Source organism: Schistocerca nitens, chromosome 4 (genome assembly GCF_023898315.1).
Source record: "Schistocerca nitens isolate TAMUIC-IGC-003100 chromosome 4, iqSchNite1.1, whole genome shotgun sequence".
NCBI classification, from domain to species: Eukaryota; Metazoa; Arthropoda; class Insecta; order Orthoptera; family Acrididae; genus Schistocerca; species Schistocerca nitens.
In genome coordinates this window covers 535,257,805-535,280,407 of record NC_064617.1, presented here as the reverse complement: position 1 = coordinate 535,280,407, position 22,603 = coordinate 535,257,805, and the positions used below count along the sequence as shown (strand labels likewise).

The following is a 22,603-nucleotide window of genomic DNA, read 5'->3' as shown; positions in this document are numbered from 1 at the left end:
CTAAATACGAACGAATCTGACAAATTTGCCCTTTTGCAAGGGCCTTAAAATGTACCCTTTAGCAGATTTTCAGGGTCAGTCTTTCTCATGTTAATCTGTTCCCTCGATCAGCGGCTTCTTTTTGTTGTTTGTATTTTTAAAACACATTAACACAGCGCAGTAAATGCTTGCATTGGGGGCATAGTGAGTGTCACGTGTCCTCTACTGTGGTTGGTTCACGGAAATGAAACAGAGCAGTTTACTTGTCGGACTTTTTTCTTGTGAAGTGCTGTATTTTGCCCTTTTCGCGTTTTACAGTTCCACTTCTGTCTTCCGAAGTATCGAAGGATTATTGTAAACTCATCATTTTTGTATAATTCTTAAAATAAAATGTGGGAAACGCTTTGTCTTGTCTGTCTATCAGCATGTTACCTATTGTCACACTATTGAACCGCCAACAGAATCAATTTGGAATTACGAAAGATGAAAAGATGACATATCTGCCCACATACACACACACGATCTCGTTTCTATTGCGGGTAAACGGAAGTGCTAATATTTGAAGGTTTTGTGGCATTGTCTTTCAACGCTTAGGTGAAGAAGACATAGTTCTGTCAGTTGCTGAGAGTATGGTGCAAACATATTTTTATCTTGCTTGTTTGTTCGCGGGCTACAATGAAGTGTGGAATTAAATTAGGAGCCGTTATCTTTCTTGTCTGTGTTTTTATTATCATCGTTGCGCCAGGAAAGTTTAGTTACCAGCATACTCTAGACGTGAGTAGACTTCTCAGCGTTAGATTGTGTACAACATTTGTGCAGTGCTACCTTAACTGTGAAATTGTGGTTATTGCAGATGGCAATCGAGTGGAAAACTGTTGATATTTTGGGTAAAGATTTTCCTGAAGAAGCTATTAAGAAAAAAAATGATGTACAAATCACTTCCCACACGCATAAAATACACGTATGTACGCCAAGTTTTGTACGAATCCAACGTTTGTTCACATTAGCGTTTTAATACAATAGTAAAACATATGTCATTTAATAGGGCGTTGACATGTTTTACCGAGAAGCCGAAATTCCAAATGGTGTAAAGGCATCCGGACAATCGCTTCTTTTCCTACATGGACGAAGTTTTAAGTCAGAAACCTGGGAAAATCTTGGGACACTGCAGTTAATGGCAGCATTAGGTCATAAAACGGTGGCAGTTGACTTACCAGGTAACTTCAAGACTTTTAAACGACACGTTATAATGACATACAAAATAAAAATGTATGTGGAATCACTAATGCATCCGGTATTTTCATATTTAATATATATTTTCATATTTTAGTAGAATTATATTGGACCTCAGATATTTGCCCTCAGAATTTGAGGTACCTGTTTAATATGTATTTAAGTACTTATATTTTGACTAACTCTCTTACATTGTGCTATGACTCCTCATTTTGATGATATTACTTTTTATCAATCTATTCATTATACTGACATTTCAGTACCTGTTTGCAATAACAATACCTGTGCAGAAGGTTGTAAGGGACTTCAAACGAAAGGACCAGCTAATCTTTGTACTGAATTCACAATTTATTCAAGTGACAAAGTGGGAACTTGCCCAGAACACATTGTATGTGCTCAAAATTTCAATACATTGTATACTGTAATGATACACTAAGATATAATTAACATGAAGCAGTAGATAGATGCCTGAACAGGGGAGTACTCTCCCTCCTCCCAGAACTTTGCAACCTGTAACTCTAGACAGAAAGTGATACTGTGGGGAAGGAGAAAGTACTTTAACCCTGTGGTGCATGAATTTCACTGCAGTGGACAACTTCTAATGGTCAGTTATCTGCCATTTTCAATCAGTCATGAGGCTGCAAAAGCAGGCAGTGCACAACACCAGTAGGGAGCGTCCACTGCAGTGAACTGTGTGCATTTGCAGCCTCAGGACTGATTGAAAATGGCAGATAATTGACCATTAGAAGTTGTCCACTGTAGTGGACACTATGTGCCACAGGGTTAAGATTACTAATAAAATTAAATTATGTGTGTGACAGAGAGAAACGTAAACCTTATGAGAGTGAAAACATAAAGAGGATTATGAATTTGGCGGGACCATCAAGATTATTAAGCCTTTGTCGAATACTATAAATACATTCTCGAGAGAGGAAATGTATCCTGACGAGTTAAAAATAGCAAAAATGGGTCCACTGAACCTACTGATTCTGGATGTCGGCTTCGTAATATAGGCTAATCTAATGGAATGATAAGGTGGCATGTCATATCCAATGTGCTTTTATACAAACAGAAAGAGGGCAGGCCACTGACAGTATTTCTTTTGTGTCTGTATTTTGAAATGGTTGGTTGGGGTGACAATTATCTGTAATGTAGCCCATAGTTGAGGTTACGTTGGAACGTGACAGTTTGGTTGAGTTGGCAGAGTCACAGGATGTAAATACTTCATCTTAGATAATAGTGAAATAATTACTTATCCATTGCGTGGCCCAAGGTCAAGATTTTTTTATGTTGAAAGGTGGTAGTTTAGTTTAAGTTGGTCAAGTGGCATCGATTGCTTCAGTTGATCGACAAAAGATACACTTTTGTATCAAAAAGGGAAGAATTGGCTTAACTAATTACGGAAAAATTGCAATATTGGGCTAAAATTATGTCTTACTTTCTCTCCCTCCCCAAAATTTTGGTTGTGGTGACAGACTGATATATATAGTGCAGCCTGAGGTCTAGCCTCAGTTGGAAGGTGACAGTTTGGTTGAGAATTGAAGCCTATTGTTTACAATCACACCATACTGCAAAATGCAAGGGGTTCCAATACTTACCTTGCACTGAATGTCAAATGTCTTCCTGAAGATATTCAAATATTCTTTGATGTAACATCAGAGAGAATCATAACCATAAACTGTATTATTTCATTTTCACAAGAGCATAATTTAATCATAGCTAACAGTGAAAGAAGGTTATTTATGTCGAAGAGATCTGGAGACAATGGAGGGTTTCAGAGTGATTATATAATGGTAAGACAGAGATTTCAGAACCAGTTTCTAAATTGTAAGACATTTTCAGTGGCATATGGGGACTCTGACCACAATTTATTGGTTTTGAACTGTAGATTAATACTGAAGAAACTGCAAAAAAGTAGGAATTTAAGGAGATGGGACCTAGATAAACTGAAAGAACCAGACATTGCAAAGATTTTCAGAGGGAGCATTAGGGAATGATTGACAGGAATAGGAGAAAAGAATACTGTAGAAGAACAATGAGTAGCTTTGAGAGATGAAATAGTAAGGCAGCAGAAGATAAAATAGGTAAAAATATGAGGGCTAGTAGAAATCCTTGGGCAAAATAAGAGACTTTAAATTTAATTGATGAAAGGAGAAAATATAGAAATGCAGTAAATGAAGCACGCAAAAGGGAGTACAAATGTCTAAAAAATGAGATTGATAGAAAGTGCAAAATACCTGAACAAGAATGGCTAGAGGGATAAATGTAAGGCCGCAGAAGCATATATCACTAGGGGTAAGGTAGATGCCGCCTGCGTGAATATGAAGAGTTCAGATGGAAAACCAGTCCTAAGCAAAAAAAAAAAAGGAACGCAGACAGGTGAAAGGAGTATATAGAGGGTCTATACAAGGGAGATGTACTTGAGGGCAATATTATGGAAATGGAAGGGGTTGTAGATGAAGATGAGATAGGAGGTATGATACTGCATGAAGAATTTGACAGAACACAGAAAGACCTGAGTCAAAACAAGGCCCAAGGAGTACCCTACACAACATTCCGTTAGAACTGTTGATAGCCTGAGGAGATCCAGCCACAACATAATTCTTCCATCTGGTGGGCAAGATGTATGAGACAGGCGAAATACCCTCAGACTTCAAGAAGAATATGATAATTCGAATTATATAGAAAGCATGTGCTGACAGATGTGAAAATTACTGAACTATCAGTTTAATAGGTCACGATTGCAAAATACTAACATGAATTCTTTACGGAATAAGCTACGGTTGCAAAATGCTAACACAGATTCTTTACAGAATGGACAATAAACAGTTCAGACAAGAAGAGAATAGAAGCTTTTAAAATGTGGTGCTACAGAAGAATGCTAAAGATTAGGTGGATAGATCATGTAACTAATGAGGAGATACTGAATAGGATTGGGGTGTAGATAAATTTGTGGAACAACCTGACTAGAAGAAGGGATCAGTTGGTAAGACATATTCTGACAAGGGAACCTCCCCATCACACCCCCCTCAGATTTAGTTATAAGTTGGCACAGTGGATAGGCCTTGAAAAACTGAACACAGATCAATCGAGAAAACAGGAAGAAGTTGTGTGGAACTATGAAAAAAAAAAAAAAAAAAAGCAAAATATACAAACTGAGTAGTTGTTGAGTATTACTCAAGTGTTTGGGATTCCCACCTGATCGGACTAAAGGAAGACATCAAAGCAATTCAGAGGACAGCTGATTGTTACCGCTAGTTTCGATCAACACACGAGTATGACGGAGATGCATTATGAACTTAAATGGGATTGGAACAAAGACAGTGTTCTTTACGAGGAGCACTATTGAGACAATTGAGAGAACCTCCATTTGAAGCAGATTGTAGAACTATTCTACTGCCACCAACACATATTTCTCATTAGGACCATGAAGATAAGATTAGAGATATTACATCTCGGACACATACATATAGGCAGTTTTTCCTGTTACTCTATTTGTAAGTGAAACAGAAAAGGAAATTATTATGGATAAGTGTACCCTCCGGTCTGCACCATACAGTGGCTTGCGGTGTATTTGTGTAGATGTAGATATTCTCATCACTACAGGAAGAAGGAAAGGAAATGTGTATGAACTGGTTGTTCAAATTTCATGGGTGTTCATATTGATCAGCACTTTAATTTGAGATCAAATATTATAGATTTCCTCACATTGTTTCTCAGTAAAATTTGCTGTTGACTTTGGTGATAAAAACATTAGAAAATTATTGTATTTTGCCTAGTTCCGTCTGTTGTTGTTATATGGCAGAATTTTCTAGGGTAACTCCACACACAGCAGTCATTGCACAGAAACGTGGTGTAAGTATATCATCTGGTAAGTATATCATCTGGTAAGTATATCATCCTCAAACTGAAAGGCAGCTGTTTAAAAAATTAGATACAAGCCAACTAATAATGCCCCTGTACTTTTCACAATATTTTTGCTCTCTTACGAAGTGCAGAATTGGGCATAATTTGAAAAATAGCCTGTGCTATCCACAACTTAACCTTACTTTAGCATGGAAAGGAGCAAATTATGCAACCTCCCTTATGAATTAGATACTGGGAAGTAATGAAAATGTTAAAAACAAGTAGTAATCATTTCTAATTGACAGTCCGTCTACTACATAGAAGAATTTCTGAATATGTGATATATATGCCCTTCGGTTTATTTAGTAAATTTTGTGTTAGGTTAAAATTTAAAAAAAATATATATAAAGTTACGCAAATAGCCAGCAAGTGGCCACGTTTTACATGTACAAAATCTGTATTTATAAACATGCTGACAAACTTTATATCATGGTGAGCTGTCATGAATATGGAAAAGAACTAAATCCACTGTGGGCATATTTCTTGAATAGTGAAAAGCATTTAATATGGTCAGCTTTGAGTTACTCGTTGCAAAACTTGTGAAATATGGAATTTGAGATGCTGTCTGTAATCAGGGGCGATTCTAGAAATCTTTCAAGGGGGAGGGGGGGGGGGCTAACGGGGGAGGGGTTTGGGGGAATGGAATATCATTTAACAAAAGGAGAGTTGGGGTCCTCCGCTGACATACTGGTAAAATTTTGTTATGCTTAAAGTAGTTTTTGGTAAGGGTTTTGTAGTTCAGGGTACAAAATGTGTATTAATAAATAATAAGATGCCCATTTTAAGTTAAATGATATTTATGGGCTTAGATAGTGTGCTATTTGCCACTCTTATTCTTTTGTTAAAGTATGTTTGAAATACATTGCAACCTGTATTGCTACATAATTATAAAAAAATGGTTGAATCTGCTGGAGTAATATATTCACTGATTTCTGAAGTCATTTTATCCAGTCTAATATGATACTCCATTGGGTGGGGGGGCGGAGGGACTATAGCACCCCCCTCCCCTTGCCACTGTCCCTGTCTGTAACTGATGTTGTATATGTCTCTATGGAAAGGGGCAGTTTGCCGAAAACAGAAACTCTAAGAAGTCTTTATCTTACTGGCCAAGTAAACGAAGAAAGTAAAATATATTGTTCCTACATGGCTTGGTTCCTGGTCCTGCCCTTTTCGCATTTTCGGGCCTATATTAATGACATGCCTAAGCATATTCCTAAGGCTAATTCATTTTTATATGCAGATAACACACAGGCACTGATAACAAGTGGAGAGAATACGCTTGATGATTTAGTCAATGAAAACACTTCTGATATAAAATCCTGGTCTAAGCAAACATAATTGATGGACACACAGAAAACTATAAGCATGAATGTTACCACTTGCTTTGCAGATATACGTTGTGGCAGAAGTAGCCTTGATAATACACAAGAAAATTAAATTTCTTGGGCTTACTACACTAAAATGGAAATAGAAGCTTCCAGAATGAATATTTCACTGTACAGCTGAGTGTGTGTTATTTTGGAAACTAGTTGATAACTACAGGCAGAATGAAACTGTGAAGGTTGGTTGTGTGTCATCCATCATAGCTCAGTTGGTAACAGCAGTGCCCACAAATGGCAAGCTTTTGGGCTTGAGCAGAGATCTGTCACAGAGTTTTAATCTGCCAGGAATTTTCTTTCGCGTACATAATTGAAAACCCTTCCACTGTACATTGTGCCTCGACTGTGAAGTGAAAACAAAGGAGCTCATCCTGATCAAAAGTTGGATCTGACCTCATCAGAAGTCAGGACAGTGCATTGGCAGTGGCATACTGTGTAGTACACTTAAAATGAGACAGAAACAAGGCCCAATATTGGAGATGATGTGCTTCATTCTCAAGCAATGAAGTAGAAGGATGAAACAACATACACAAAGGCTTGCAATCTGTAATGAGGTGGAACGTAGATCCATACAAGAACATACAAAACTTTTTGAGGGCGTATAAGGTAACAAGTGCTTTCTTTTCAACTTGGGAGTAGTGCTGCTGAGCGGAGTTGTGTGTTTTTGATGCGTAAGCTATCGGATTCTCAGAACCGTCCTCACAGCTATGTGCAAGAATGGCCCTGTAACCATACTGAGAGACATCTGTAAACAAGACCGGGTGGTGGCCAGGATGGAAGGTAGACTGCAGAATGTAATATAGATTTCAGAAGAGCGTTTGCAGGCCAGCGTCCACCAGAAAGCAGCATGTTTGTGAAGCAGTGCATAGAGAGGATGGGCCAATGTGGCCACACCTGAAATGAATTTACGATAGTAGGCAATTTTCTCTAAAAACAATTGGAGTTCTTTGACATTGGAAGGGCGAGTCAGAGTTGTGACAGTGCTAACATGATGATCCCGAGAAACCTCAAACCCCAAACACACAATGGATGGCCGAAAAAAGTGGCACTTGGTCAAGTTGCACTTCAGCCCTGCTGTATGTAAGACTGTGAACAAGGAACGTAAACTGCATTAATTCTCTTCCATGGATGCACCCATCATGACAATGGCAGAGAGGTAGTTGATGCACCCTGGAAGAGACTTCATCAATTGTTGCAGAAAATGCTGAAAAATCAAAGGGGCGCTACCAAACTGAATGGGGCGTCCTGATTTTGGTACAACCCAGATGGTGAGTTGATCTCAAGGAGCTTTTTGAAAGCCTCATCCAATGAAACCTGTAAATAGGCTTCAGGTAAATCTATTTTAGGGAAAAGCTGGCTCCCTGTGAATTTGGCAAACAGCTTGTCTTGGCAGGGCAAAGGGCAAGTGTCACTGATAGATGAGCATTAATGGAAGCTTTTAAGTCACTGCAAAGGCAGAGCTGGACATTCAGTATTTAGACCACTCATTTGACATAATAGGCTGTATGACCCCAATGGTGTCAGTCTGTACATTTTTAATTTCACTTGATCGTGCAAAGCCATAGGGGTAGGGCAAGTACGGAAAAAATGCAGCAGCACCATAGGTTTCCTGATAATATGGGCTGTACAGTTGTACAATAAGTGACATAACATTACTCATCTGAAAAAAAAAGCGGGAAGAACGCAGAATAACGCTTATCTAACTGCTGGTAAGGCCTGCTTGGTAACGAGGTGCAATGCATCTGCAATGAAAAAACCAAAAGCATCCAGACTGAGCAGATTGTTGGCATCAGCATCATTAACTACCAAAAAAGTTAAGGAACAGACCAAAGATGTATATGCAATGGGAGCCATAAATTGCCCCCATATTGGAATATTCTGCCTGTTGTAATTCACCAAACGTTGATTAATTGGAGACAGCACTTGAGATCCCAAGTCCACATAGATCTGTGTGTTCATAAATGTAACAGCTGCACCCATGTCCACTTGTAGCCTGAGTTCTTTGCCCATTGCTCACACTGCAATAAACAGTTTGTTTTATTTGTAAGCAGGAGACAGGCAGTTAACATCCACATCCATTTCTGCAGCTGGGAACAATACACAGATACTGTATGTCATTTTTTCCAGTAGTTGTAAGTCACCCAGCACTTAAGGCACATGGTCCTGTCATGTTGCACAGTATGGGCAAGATGGGAGTGCTGCATATGTTGTGGCTGTTTTTGTTTGGGGCACATCAATGTCCTGTGTTGCAGAGGCTGTGTATGCATGGCTGCCTCACGGTCGTCCTCCTGGGAATTGACTGATGCCTGATGACCAGAAATAGAACCACCATGGTCACCAAGCCTCAATCTGATCACCAGCAGAATGAGATACCTTGAAAGATTGAGCAACATTTCAGCTAAAGATGGATTCTCCCACTGTAGCGCATGTTGATGCACCTCCTTGTCCAGGGCAAACCGAATGATGGTAGCATGGACCGTAGAAGCTGCATAGGAATCCTGATGAACATCAGTAACAAACTGACATATGCAACTGAGGCTGTGGAGTTTATCTGACCAAGCCCAGTGGGACTAATGGAGCTGTTTATGACAATGATAGATCTCGGTCCATGCTGCAATGATGTATGCACTCACAGTGACAACTGGACAACAACTTATGCTTATCATTGAACAAAGCTGATGCTGGTTCCTGGAGCAGGGCTAACTGGTTAACAGCTGGTAAATCCAAGGGGAAATTTAAGAAAGGAACAAACCCTTACATGTTTGCAACAGTCAAACCAAAAACAAGGAAGTGTTGCCAACACCACTTCTTTAAGGGTCTCAGTCATCGGCTGCATCATCCTAAGGGGCAAATGACGATGGGTAGGCTGATGGCATAGAAGACTGCATAGTCGATGTGACTGAAAATTTGTGGTAGCATCCATAAGAGCCTACTGCTGCTTGAGGAGAGATTCGAGTACTGCCTCCATGGACATTAGAACCAACAAAACAACCAAATAGGCTTAGCACCTGGAAGTGAACACCACACTCTTTACCAGTCGTGCCATAATGCTAGACACAAACAGTAGTGTGGCTCGGCCACAAAGAACAAAAGTTTATTTGTCCACATTCAAGTAAACAACAAGCACAGAAATGGTACAATGAACAGCAGAATACAATCTGAGGTCGAGCACCTGCTGTGCTGTGCTTGTATAGAGGGCTCCAGTAGATGGCATGTTGGGTGCCGTGTAGTGTGCCCAAGTCACGGACAGCGGCTGGCGCACTCAGGTGCTGTTGGCAGAGTATTTGAGTGTAGAATGCTGGTGGCCTGGTGCCGTGACACATGTCCAGATGTGATGCACAGGGTTATAGTGCTGAGGATACTGGTCAATGATCTGGGATTTTTTTTCTGATTTTCAACATTAGGCATATTGTCTGCAAACAGAACTGATGGGGAGCTGATATTTAATGGTAAATCGTTAACACAGAATGGAAATAGGACTGAGCCAGGTATGGAGCTTTGTGAAACACCCTGAGCTATTATTTTCCAGTCAGAATTATAATTTATCCCATTTGAAGTAATGCTAACTCTTTCCTTTCTGTTGCATAAGGGATTTAAGCCATTGTAGATTGCTGCACCTAATGTCATACGTGTCAAGTTTGTAAACAAATAAGGCATAGTTTACAGAATCAAAAGCCTTTGTGAGGTCACAGAAAATTCCTACTACCATATTGCTCTTCTCTAATGAAGTACGTATCTTGTCAACAAAATTGATTTCTGTTAAAATCAATATTTGTTCCTAGAGGAGATGTTCTGCTATAACCAGCTCGTCTCATTGGAAAACAGTTTCTTGTAACAGTTGTACAATGGAATATTTTACTGTGAAGTATTGGATTTGGGTAACAGCAAATATCTCAAATATTGTAGATATGACAGGGAGACCTGAGATAGGACAATAATTTCCTATAATCTCTCTTGATCCCTTTTCAAAAAGTGGTTATCTTTGGCATACTTCAGCACATCAGGAAGCAGAATCTCCAAAACAATAATTAATTGCTTGAGCTAGTGGGTGTATGATTGTATTGTGTATTGCTTTTACAACTTTAGTGGGTATTTCATACCAACCTCCAGAATTTTTGTTTTTTATTCTAAAATTGCATTCTCTGTGTCCTTCATGGAAACTTCTGAAAACTTTGTAAGGTGTTCAGAATCTTTATCAAGGCCAAAGGGATATCTATTGTTGTAATAATCTGTTACGCTGACATCAAACTTCACTGCAGTTTTAAAGATTTCATTGAAACATTCTTGCGTTTGGGTTGGACATACACGCTTACGTATCTGTGTACCTAATCAGTGATAATTAATTGTCCATTGTACTTTGCAACCTTACATTCAACAAAAATACTTGAATTCTGGTAATTCCAGTCATAATTATTCTGCCTCAGCATAGATTAGTATAGCTCATAAATGTACTTTATAAAATTGTTTCTCATGGCTGTTAAAACTACATTGGTTACCTGTTTTTTCATAAATAACTCGCCCCAACTTCATTATATTGATGTACTGCGTATCATATGTACAGATATTTAATGATCACATTTAAAGGACAAATAAGAATGAAAGGAAATGAAACAAGTAAAGGGAGCAGAGACAGATGTATGGTGGTGGAAGTTAAAAGATTGAAGGGTGCGTGGGAGGGACAGTTCCCATTTACAGAATTCAGAGTTACTGCTACACAGTGTTGAGGATGAATGTATATGTATGATCCAATTAGTTGTGAACTGCTGAATCTGACCACACTGATCTGCAAAAAGATGGTGTATGCCATTTTCCTGCATATTGGCCTATACATTTTCAGATCCACCAAATAACCTTTGTATGTATAAACCAGTCAACCATAAACTGTATATCATTTTCACTTTCGTGTCTGATATTCCGTACTCACTAACAAGTCTCTCAGTTATGGCCATTTTTCATATTTGTTCTACAATTGGACTGAAGGTTCCACATTATTCTCACACTGAGTGCACAAATGTGTTACATTCTAATGCGCTTTTAATTCTTAAGTCACACCTGCTGACCAGCCACAAATAGCATAACTCTTATTGTTTTGTCTGAGTAATAGCAGTCATTGTTACCAGCTTAAACAGCAACAGATCAGCATTTGATTTTGTGCCATTTACTTTCATGTGTGCTGAAGTGAATAGGATCTTATCTTGTCTGTCTTAATTTAGCTGTCTTATTATGTAAGGTTATTATTGTTACATGTGTGTATTGACTGTGTCCGGTTTAATTGCTTTTCCCTCCACATGGTAGCAGTAAGAAGTGTCTCAACTGATTCTTAAGTTAGTGTTCTTCAGGTTTTTAGCTTAAATTATTTGGTTATATTAATGCGTACTGTGTGTTCCTTTGAAAGAACAGACACCATGCAGATCCCGCAGCTTCAAAACATTAAATTTAAATGGAAGGGGGATTGCTGCTGTCAGCTACAGTGGGACATTAAGTGGAGTCAGTGGCAACAAGCGAAAATGTATACCATCCGGGATTTGAACCCGGGATCTCTTGCTTGCTAGGCAGATAGGTGGCACTCAGTGGGAGTGTGGATTGGCTGTGAGGCGTACCGAGATAGCATGTGCAGTTGCGGTAACACTGTGTCCCAGATGGCACAGTGGTTACTGCACCTGCCTAGTAAGCAGGAGATCCCTGGTTCAAATCCTGGTCCAGTACACATTTTCACTCATTGCCACTGATTCCGCTTAATGTCCTGCTGCAGCTGATAACAGTGATTCCCCTTCCACTTACGTATAAATTATTTGGTTTTAGTATTTTTTTTTTTAAATTTTCTTAAGCTAAGATTATTCCGTTCGGTGGTGAAAGATGTCTAGGGACCGTACTAGTTATAGAAGCTGTGTTGCCTACTGTCTACAGGCTTTGGCTGCTGTCCAGAGCTGTGCTGGAGTGAGAGTGTCCAGCATAAAAACTCTGGCACCTAAGGTGCCTTTGATGTCACCTGAGATCTCGAGCTGTACATTCTGATGTGACTGAGGAGATTGGTCCAGCTATGTCAGGGGTAGAATGACAGACTGTTCACAGATCGTGAGTCTTTGACTACAAGGATATCAATTGCCTGGTTGTCGTGACATAGTCTGTTGCTGGAAAGACTCTCGAGCTAGCCTCAGTTGTTTAATCTGTTGCAAATGAGATTGCTCTTTTTAGAATGGCCAGAAAAGCACACAGGGAAAGATTTGGTCTCATTGGGTACTCATGTATCGGAGGAGAAGGGTTGCCGTGAAGAGTGTAATCGGGAGGGTACTCATGTATCGGAGGAGAAGGGTTGCCATGAAGAGTGTAATCGAGACTATAGAGGGAAGAAACAGCCAGCTTAGATGCCTTTGTTAGTAGCTTATTTACTGTCAAAAACAGTCACACATAGTGAGATGAATGCCAATTCAGGATGCCACACCATCTGGAAGAAGCTGTGCATGAAAAATGGCCCAAAAATATTAACTGGTTATCTACAGCAGCAAGTACATCAAGTATCAAATTGATAAAAAACTTCCAAGGAAGGTCAGTGAGTCTAAAACCATCAGTTCTCTTATCATGCTGTTGTAATGGGGAAGAGTGCAGTTTTCCAGGTTGTGAGATTCATAAGTTTAATAAAGATGGCAGGGTTGAAGATCTACCGAGTGTTGTATTAAATGTCTTTTCAGAAATTTATCTAGGATAATTAGACAATCTACACACGATGGTGAGAACTTGAATCTCATGTAAACAACAAGATATGATTCCAGATTGAAAATTTTGCAGGAGCGCTTTTGCGAAGTTTGGTACTGGCAGAAGCAGAGCTGTGAGGATGCATCATGAGTTGTTCTTGTATTCCTCAGTTGGTACAGTATTTTCCCGTGAAAGACAAAGATCCTGAGTTAAAGCCTCAGTCTAGCACATGGTTTTAATCTGCCAGGAAGTTTAATAAGGTATGAACTTTACAATTTATTAAAATTTGAGAAAGGAATTGGTGACCTTATGGCAATTAGATCTGAATGATTACTTGTACAGAAAAAAAGTTAAAAATCACGTGAAGCCACTGTTACTTAACAGTTGTGACAAGGAACTGTTTCCCAATGAGTCTGCTATAGCAGAATATTTCTTCTAGGAACAAACTCAGTATTTAAAGGGCAAACACTAAGTGCTCTTCCATGAGTAAAACAAACGTTTGGCCATTCATTTTGCTCTTCTACATTTACATCTATACTTTGCAGACCACCGTGAAGTGCATGGAAGAGAGTACATCCCATTGTACCAGTTATTAAGGTTTCTTCCCTGTTCCAGTAATTTATGGAGAATGGGAAGAATGATTGAATACCTCTGTGTGTGCTGTAATTATTCTAACCTTGTCCTCACGACCCATGTGAGTGTGATATGTAGGGGGTTGTAGTATGTTCCTGTAGTCATAATTTAAATCCAATTCTTAAAACTTTGCCAGTAGACTTTCTTGCGATAGTGTACATCTGTCTTCAAAACTCTGCCAGTTCAATTTCTTCAGCGTCCCTGTGACAGTCTCCTGTGGATCAAACCAACATTCACCATTTGTGCTGCCCGTCTCTGTATACGTTGAGTACCCCCGGTTAGCCTTGTTTGGTATGGGTCCCACTCACTTGAGCAATATTCCACGATGGGTCACAGGATTGATTTGTAAGCAGTCTCCTTTAAGAACTGATTGCATTTCCCTAGTATTGTACCAGTAAATTGAAGTATACCCCTACTTGACCCACAATTGAGCCTGCGTGATCATTCCATTTCATCTCTCTTCAAAGTGTTACAACCAGATATTTATATGTGTTAGCCGATTCCACCTGTAACTCATTGATGTCATAGTCATAGATACTACGTATTTTTGTTTTGTGAAGTGCACAGTTTTAAATTTCCGAGCATTTAAAGCAAGTTGCCAGTATTTGCAACACTTTGAAATTTTATCAAGATCTGACTGAATATTTATGCAGCTTCTTTCAGACAAACTTCAATATAGATAAATTCATCATAAGAACGAGTCTGAGGCTAATATAAATATTGTCTGCAAGGCAATTAGTATAAAACATGAACAGCAAGTATCCCACACACTTCCCTGGGGCACACCCAAAGTTACTACCACATCTGACAATGACTGTCCATCCGAGATAACGTGCTGCATTCTCCCTACCAAAAAGCCCTAAATCCTGAATCACTTGATACCCTGTATGATCATACTTTTGACGATAAGCATAGGTATGATACTGAGTCAAATGCTTTTCAGAAATCAAGAAGTACTGTGTCTTCCTGACTACCATGGTCCAATTTATTTATTTCATGTACCATAGATCCTGGTAGCGAGTGAATCACAAGGATATGGAACGTGTCAGATTCTACGTAGTTCAAATATAACTTGTATAAATACAATGTCACTAAAAATCAACTAAACAACAGAACAATCAATTAACAGAAAATTGTGATTCACATGTTTCGGATGAGTAATATATTTATGATATAGAATGTGTCAGATTGTACGTAGTTGAAATATATCTTACATAAATAAAAGATATGATGTAAGTAAGATATCAGCTAAACAACAGCTCATTCAGTTAACAGAACATTTTTGTTTCACATGTTAAGGATGTGTAATACATACAGGAGTCAAGATAAACTAAATATTCCGAAGGAAATACAGGAATTCCAATAAATAATTGTCATATGCCTATGATAGTACTCAAAATAAAATTAATTATATTAAGTTTACAACACTTAGAAATTTAGTGATTATATACATTTTCTTTCACATATTCATCAACTGTATAAAAAGATTTCTCGATCAGGTACTCCCTGAGAGTTAGTTTGAATGCCGGCAATATTTTGTGAAGGCATTTGATGTGTGGTGGGAGAGCATTAAACAGCTTAATGCTGGAGTAATAAGCTCCTTTTTGAACCATAGTGAGACTTTTCAGTTCAATGTGCAGACTGTTATTGGTTCTCATGTTAAAGTCATGAAATTGGCTATTATCTTTGTAGATAGAATGTTTTTGATAGACAAAGGTCAACAAGGAAAAGATATATTGTGAGGAGGTGGTAAGGATCCCCGTCTTTCGAAACAAGCGCCTGCAAAAGTGCCTGTGATGGACACCACTCATTATTCTAATGGCTTTTTTTTTTTATGCAGTGATTATTTTCTTTGCGAGAAGTTGGTTCCCCCAGAATATAATAGTATATGACATTAATGAATGAAAATAGCCAAAGTACGAAGCCTTAATGGTGTCCACTTCAGCCACTGAAGCAATAACCCGTAGTGCAAATATTGCTGAGCTAAGTTTTTTATAAAGATGAAGAATGTGTGCTGATGAGTTACATTTGCTGTCTATATTTATCAGGAATTTTTTAATCTCAGGTTTTTGTATTTCTTGATCTCTGCTCTTAATGTTAATTTCTTCCAGATTTATTTGTGGAATATGGAATCCCATATAAAGGGTTTTATCTGTATGAGTGAGAGACCATTTGAAGAAAACCAGTTTACAATATCTTTGAAAACTTTATTCGTAGTTTGTTCAAGATTGCTGTCTGTAAAATCATCAATTAGAATTGTAGTGTCATCTGCAAAAAGAGTAAATTTACTGATTGTATCAGAACAAAGTGGGAGATCATTAAGGGGCTCCGGAAAGGCTCAAAATCATGAAAAGTTCAATTTTTACTTTTTTGCGTTTTCTGAATCTGCAGACTATTACCTTTTAATAGATATATAATTTATTCAATTCCGAAGACTACAACTATTTTTAAATTTTTTTTTGAAATGTGTTCTACATGGGCGTGACCCACTGTGGTGCTGTTAAACTGCTGCCAAATGGTGTTATTATTAACGTCCGTGTTCATCAGGTACATTTTAGTGATGTGAGATAAAGTATGTGTTGTGGCTAACCTGTGATGGTTCAATATATATCGCTGGTGTGATTGTCGATTGTTTCATGTTTATTTACTCTGTCGTTATCTCAAAAATATTCGTAATTAATTCTGTTTCTTGAGTCTCTGTTTTGTTGAAGTATAATAATGAGTAAAAGTAAAGTTATTAGAAATCCTCTGAAGGCTTTTAAGAAAAGGAGAAATGTTGGAAAGCCAAAGGTATGTGTTATTACTGTAAACAATAAAGAAGATAACCAAGTGAGTGAACCTAACCTCTCAAGTACACCTGCCCATAGCAGTCAAAGTGGGAAAGAAAATACTTCACAGAAGAAGCTTGGTTCAATGAGTGAAAACTATGAATATTTTATGGGCGAATCGGATGTGAATGAAATATTTGATATGTCGGTTCTCAAAGGAATTTTTTCAAACTGTGTAAGATGTATTCATTGTAGTGAAGTTGGTCTGGAACTCTCCATAATAAAGCACATAGGACTTGCTAGTGAAATACAACTGAAATGTGATAAGTGTTCATACATGACCACCTTTTGGAACAGTGTTACAGTAACTGCAACTGAAGAAAATGGTAGCAAAATCTACGAACACAACATTAGATTTGTTTATTCCTTGCGTTCAGTTGGTAAGGGTGCTACTGCAGGTGCAATTTTCTGTGGCATCATGAATCTTCCAAATCCCCCAACCAAGTTTACGACCTATAATAAATTAATAGGGTCTAAAGTAGAAGATGTCTGTATAGAATCTATGAAGAACGCTGTGGAAGACGCAGTAATGGAAAATAATGGTAACAGAGATTTGACTGCAGCGTTCGATGGTACCTGGCATAAACGGGGACACACATCTCTTCATGGTGTAGTATCTGCCACCAGTATGTATACAGGGAAAGTTTTACATGTAGCAGTAATATCAAAGTATTGTAGATGTCCACAAAAATATAAAGGTACACATGAAAATAATTGCAAAGCTAACTATAGTGGCAGTAGTGGAGGAATGGAAGTGGCTGGTGTTGCCAGTATATTCCAGCGTTCTGAGGCGTGTGATAAAGTGCGATATGTTAATTACCTTGGTGACGATGATTCTAAAAGTTTCAAACATGTTCAAGGACTGAAGCCCTATGGTGATGATGTTGTAGTGCAGAAATTTGAGTGTATTGGACACATACAGAAGCAAATGGGAACAAGACTTCGGCGACTGAAAGCTTCGTACAAAAAACAAAAACTCAGTGATGGTAAAGGGTTGGATGGGAAGGGAAGGTTAACTGACAGTGTAATTGACAAAATACAGAACTATTATGGAATGGCTATTAGGCAAAATACACAAAGTGTCGACGAAATGAAGAAGGCTGTTTGGGCTCTTTTTTTTCATACTTCTTCAACTGATGAAAATCCCCAACATAGCTTGTGTCCCAAAGAAGAAGACAGTTGGTGTAAATATAACAAAGGATTGCTAACTGGTGAAGTGTACACTCATAAACATAGTCTGCCTCATGCAATAATGGAGGTGATAAAACCTATTTTCAGAGACTTAGCAGCACCTGAACTGTTGAAAAAGTGTATTCATGGAAAAACTCAAAACCCCAATGAAAGTGTAAATAGTGTTATATGGTCGAGAATCCCCAAGACTGTATTTGTTGGAATAGAAACACTTCACTTTGGTGTGTATGATGCTGTTGCGACTTTCAATGATGGCAACATTGTAAGGTGCAAGGTATTTAGAAATATGGGAATGAAGATAGGTTCTAACATGGTACGAGCGATGCTTGCTTTAGACAAGGAACGCCTTCAGGCTGCAGACAGGGCTGTAAAGAGTCTAGAAATACAAGCAAGAGTAAACAGGAGGAGGAACAAGAGGAAGCTGGAGGAGGAGTTTGCAGAGGATGAAGATAATCCATCCTATGGACCTGGAATGCACTAAAAAGTTAATCCAATCTTTGTCGCTCGATTCCCAAAACTTTTATTTTCTCATACTAATTACATGTTTTCTAAGGATCTTCCAAACATATTTGTTTCAAACTTTCAGTAAATGTTACACAGTACCTTCTGCATAATTTAACACAGCCTTTTTCCAAAAAACTGTATATTTTTGAATATATAAATAAAAAATTGCAAAAAAATGTTGTGAATTTTCATTACAATTGAAAAAAAATCATCTTTAATAACTGAACTAAAATTTTGTAAAATCCCTGTGTTAAGTTGTAGCCCATATTCCAATAAATAATCTGTAAAATGTTCAACTTCCTACCTCAAATACTTTGTGAGGAAAGATGTAATTTATAAGCGTTATTTTAACATTGCAAGTATAGGGCGTTCTGGAGCCCCTTAATGAAGATGAGAAATAGCAGTGGACCCAAAACAGAGCCTTGTGGCACACCACAACTTACTGAGCCCCACGCAGATGAAGCAGGTTCTCTGGATGAGCCATTCAGCATTACAGTCTGCTTTTGGTCCTTTAGGTATAATTAGAGGCACAAACTAATGGTACCATCCAAACCATTATATTCTGCCTTTTTCAAAAGGACTAGATGGTTTACCCAATCAAAGGCTTTTGAGAGGTCACAAAAAATACCTACTGGAGACATTTTTTGTTCATGGCTTCCAGAACTTGGTTGGTAAAACAGAATACTGCTTGTTTTGTAGAAAGACCAGCATGAAATCCAAACTGACTCTTGTTTAGGATATTGTGGAAGCTAAGATGATTGACAATCAGCCTGTGCATGAGTTTTTCAAGAATTGTGGAAAAGATGGTTAAGAGGGATATTGGGCAATAGTTTGTAACATTGTTTTTCTCACCTTTTTTTAAACAGTGGTATCACTACAGCTAGTTTCAGCCTGTCGGGGACTATTCCTTCTTGCAGAGATATATTGAATTTGTTGCAAAAGACAAGACTTATATATTTATAGCAATATTTCACTATTTTACTGGAAATATTGTCCACACCAACAGACTTCTTATTTTTTAATGAGGTAATAATTCTTTCAATCTCTTTTACTGTAACATGAGGTAAGGATAATTGTGGGGGTCTGTTACTGATAGCTTTCTGTAGAAGAGCCATTGACTCATTCACAGAACCTTTACAGCTTGCCTTCTCTGCTGCTGACAAAAAGTGAAGTGCCTGTTGAATATTTCTGCAACCATTTCAGATTTCTTTACAATATTGGTATCTTGTTTAATTTCAGTGGGTGTCCTGTTCCCACCCCACCCCCCCCCTTTTTTTTTGCCAGTTTCCCACTTTATTACAGTCGAAATTGTTTGTATTTTGTTGTCAGACTTATCAATTTCAGACTAAATGCAAGTATTTTTTCATTTATTTATCACCTGCTTTAGGATGCTACAGTAAAGTTTGTAGTGCTGACATTTCTTTGGATCATTACAATATCCTTTGTTAATCCTGTTAGACATGGGTCTATGGGTCCCACTCACGTGAGTAGTATTCTAGGATAAGTTGCACGAGTGTTTCATAAGCACTCTCATTTATAGTGTGACTGCATTTTCTCAGTATCCTACCAATAAACTGAAGTCTGACTCCTTCTTTATCTGCAATGGAGTCTGTGTAACCATTCAGTTTCATGTCTGCACAGATTGTTGTAGCCAGGTATTTGTATGAGTTGACTGATTCAATTCAAATTATTGACACGGAACAACTTTTTTTTTATTTTATTTATTTTTTTTATTGCAATATCTTAAGTTGTTGAATGTTTATTTATTGGTCCTGTGGATGTAGGACTGTACAGTGTACAAAAAGTATTGGACCATTTCTTAATCAATATACACATCTCTTGAAATTTTTTACAGACATCAGTTTAGCAAAAGGTAATATTACACAATATTACTGTATACACATTATAATAACAATCTTAATTGATGGTACAGTTTTGCTTGTCTAGATATCCCCTTTCTGTAGAGATGCAGTGCTTCACAAAGTGACCCTTCACTGTTGATCTGAAAATGTTTCAGTCTATTATTATTCTTTTGGAATTTGGGAATACATTATACAGTTTGATGTCAGGATGAGGTATGCTTTCCTGTAATGGTGCTGTATTTGTCAGTTGTCCATATACATAATTTGTTTGTCTTGTGTGTACAGATTCATTGCAAGTGATGCATGGGCTGTTACTGTTCAATTTCTCTTTTATATTAATAACATTTTCAAGTACGTAAAGACATACAAGTAGAGTACTTTATTTTTCTTGAATAGTGGTTTGCATGATGATCTTTGGTCTATCCCTTCCATTAGTCTAATGATCTTTTTTCTGTAATCTAAATGATCTCAAACTTACTCCACAATTTGCCCAAAATAGTGCACAATATTCCAATTTTGAGTGGACATAGCAAAATATATTGTCCTGAGATTATCGTATAATGTGCAATTTCTTAGTAATTGTATTATGAAACAAGTTTTACTCAGTTTTATGTTCATGTAGTCTGTATGTCTGTTTCATGCTCAGTTGTATCCATGTACCAAGAAAATTTGTACTCTGTTTTTCCAGTTGTTCTTTCATTTATTTCAGTATGAGAAATAGCTGGTGTCCTATTCTGGGTGGTGAATGTGTCCATTCCAACAGCTTTTTCCAGTTTGATTATAAAATTGCTTTCATCAGTGTATTCAGTTTCTGTTCAGTTTATTCACATTGACCACATATGGCAGAATAGATTTGAATATTAAATAAGCAATTAACAGTTTTTACCGTAACATTTTTACTATGTAATTCCATAACTTTTGTACGAGGGTTGGAACTTAAATAGTGGCAACTATTTATTCACAACCGTTATAAAAGAGTTACATGTTTGCACCTGTTACTGTCCTTCAAAGTAGTCACCAGCATTGCTTAGAACCTGTTGCCAGCAATGTGAATGGCGTAGTATACCGTTAGCAGAGCCTGTTCTGTTGATGGTGCGAATGGAGTGGTCTAAAGTTATGGTGATTCTCATGTATGACTGTGATGGTGTTATCCTAACACATTATGTTCCTCCACGGCAGACCATCAATGCACGGTATTATTGTTCATTTTTGGAGCATCACTTGCGACCAGCTTTGCAAAAGAAGCAGCAACACTTTCTGCACAACCCACCCATCATTTTGCACGACAGTGCGCGGGCCCATACAGCGCAAGCTGTCACTGCTCTGTTTGGTCAATGGGACTGGGAAGTACTGTACCATCCATCATACTCCCCATATTTAAGTCCGTGTGACTTTGATTTATTTCTGAAGATAAAGGAACCACTTTGTGGCATTCACTTCAGAACTGTTCCAGAGGTTCGATAGGCAGTAGACCACTCTATTCGCACCTTCAAGAGAACAGGCTCTCCTAATGGTGTACTACGCCTTCCACATTGCTGGCAATGGGTTCTGCACAACGCTGGTGACTGCTTTGAAGGGCAGTAACAGGTGCAAACATGTAACTCTTTTGTATCGGTTGTGTATAAATAGTTGCCACTATTTAAGTTCCAACCCTCATAAGTATCCTTAAATACTATTGTCAGTCGTGTTTATTTCATATAGTTCGACTATCTTGTAAAATGGGTGTTTGAGTAACCAATCATATATCCCAATTTTGAAAATACTATAGGGTATTGCCCAAGTAGGTATTGGAAGTTTATTAAAAAAGTTTTAAGTGTGTTATTTTGTGTGAGTTTGCAGTCTTTGTGACTCTGGTCTCAGTATATCGAGGTCCATGTTGCCTCTGGTAGTGGGAAGGTGTATAGTCTCTCTCATTTAACTTGCTTTTGACATAAAGCAATGCTGTGTAGATATATAGATTTACATCAGTTAATAACTGGAGCTTGATAAAGAGGGGACAGCAGGGTTCCCTGTTCTTAATTTTTATATATTTTTCACTGACGGGGCAAGTGTGTTTGCAAGTGTGTTCCCAAAGCAGTATATTGTAGGAAAAGTGTGATTGAAATAGGCCACCTTCAGATACTTTTCAGTGACCGCATCTGTCACTTTCCACATGAGATAGCATACTCTCGCTTTTCTCTTGCAGATGTGGCTAATATGTTCCTCACAGTTTAATTTGGAATCAATGTAAAAGCCTAACAATTTTATTGATTTGCTTTCCACGGTTGTAGCTAAACCCAGAATTAGTTGCTGTAAGATTACATAGAAGCCCAATGAAAGAAAACCAATTCATTGTTAGTTCTAATGTTTCCTGTGCTGCCTGATACAAGTTTATCATGCCATGGTGCATACTGAG

At 38.0% G+C, this 22,603-nt stretch overlaps 1 protein-coding gene across 1 annotated transcript in view; it reads left to right on the top strand.

Annotated features, from left to right (window-relative positions):
- Positions 1 to 204: 204 nt before the first annotated feature.
- The window catches only part of LOC126251311 (putative protein-lysine deacylase ABHD14B), a 66,113-nt gene continuing 43,714 nt past the window's right edge, over positions 205 to 22,603 (top strand). Inside the window, exons 1-3 of the mRNA XM_049951636.1 lie at positions 205 to 753; positions 833 to 940; positions 1,025 to 1,196. Coding sequence (XP_049807593.1) covers positions 655 to 753; positions 833 to 940; positions 1,025 to 1,196 — 379 coding nt within the window. The 5' untranslated portion in view covers positions 205 to 654. The remainder of the gene's footprint in view (positions 754 to 832; positions 941 to 1,024; positions 1,197 to 22,603) is intronic.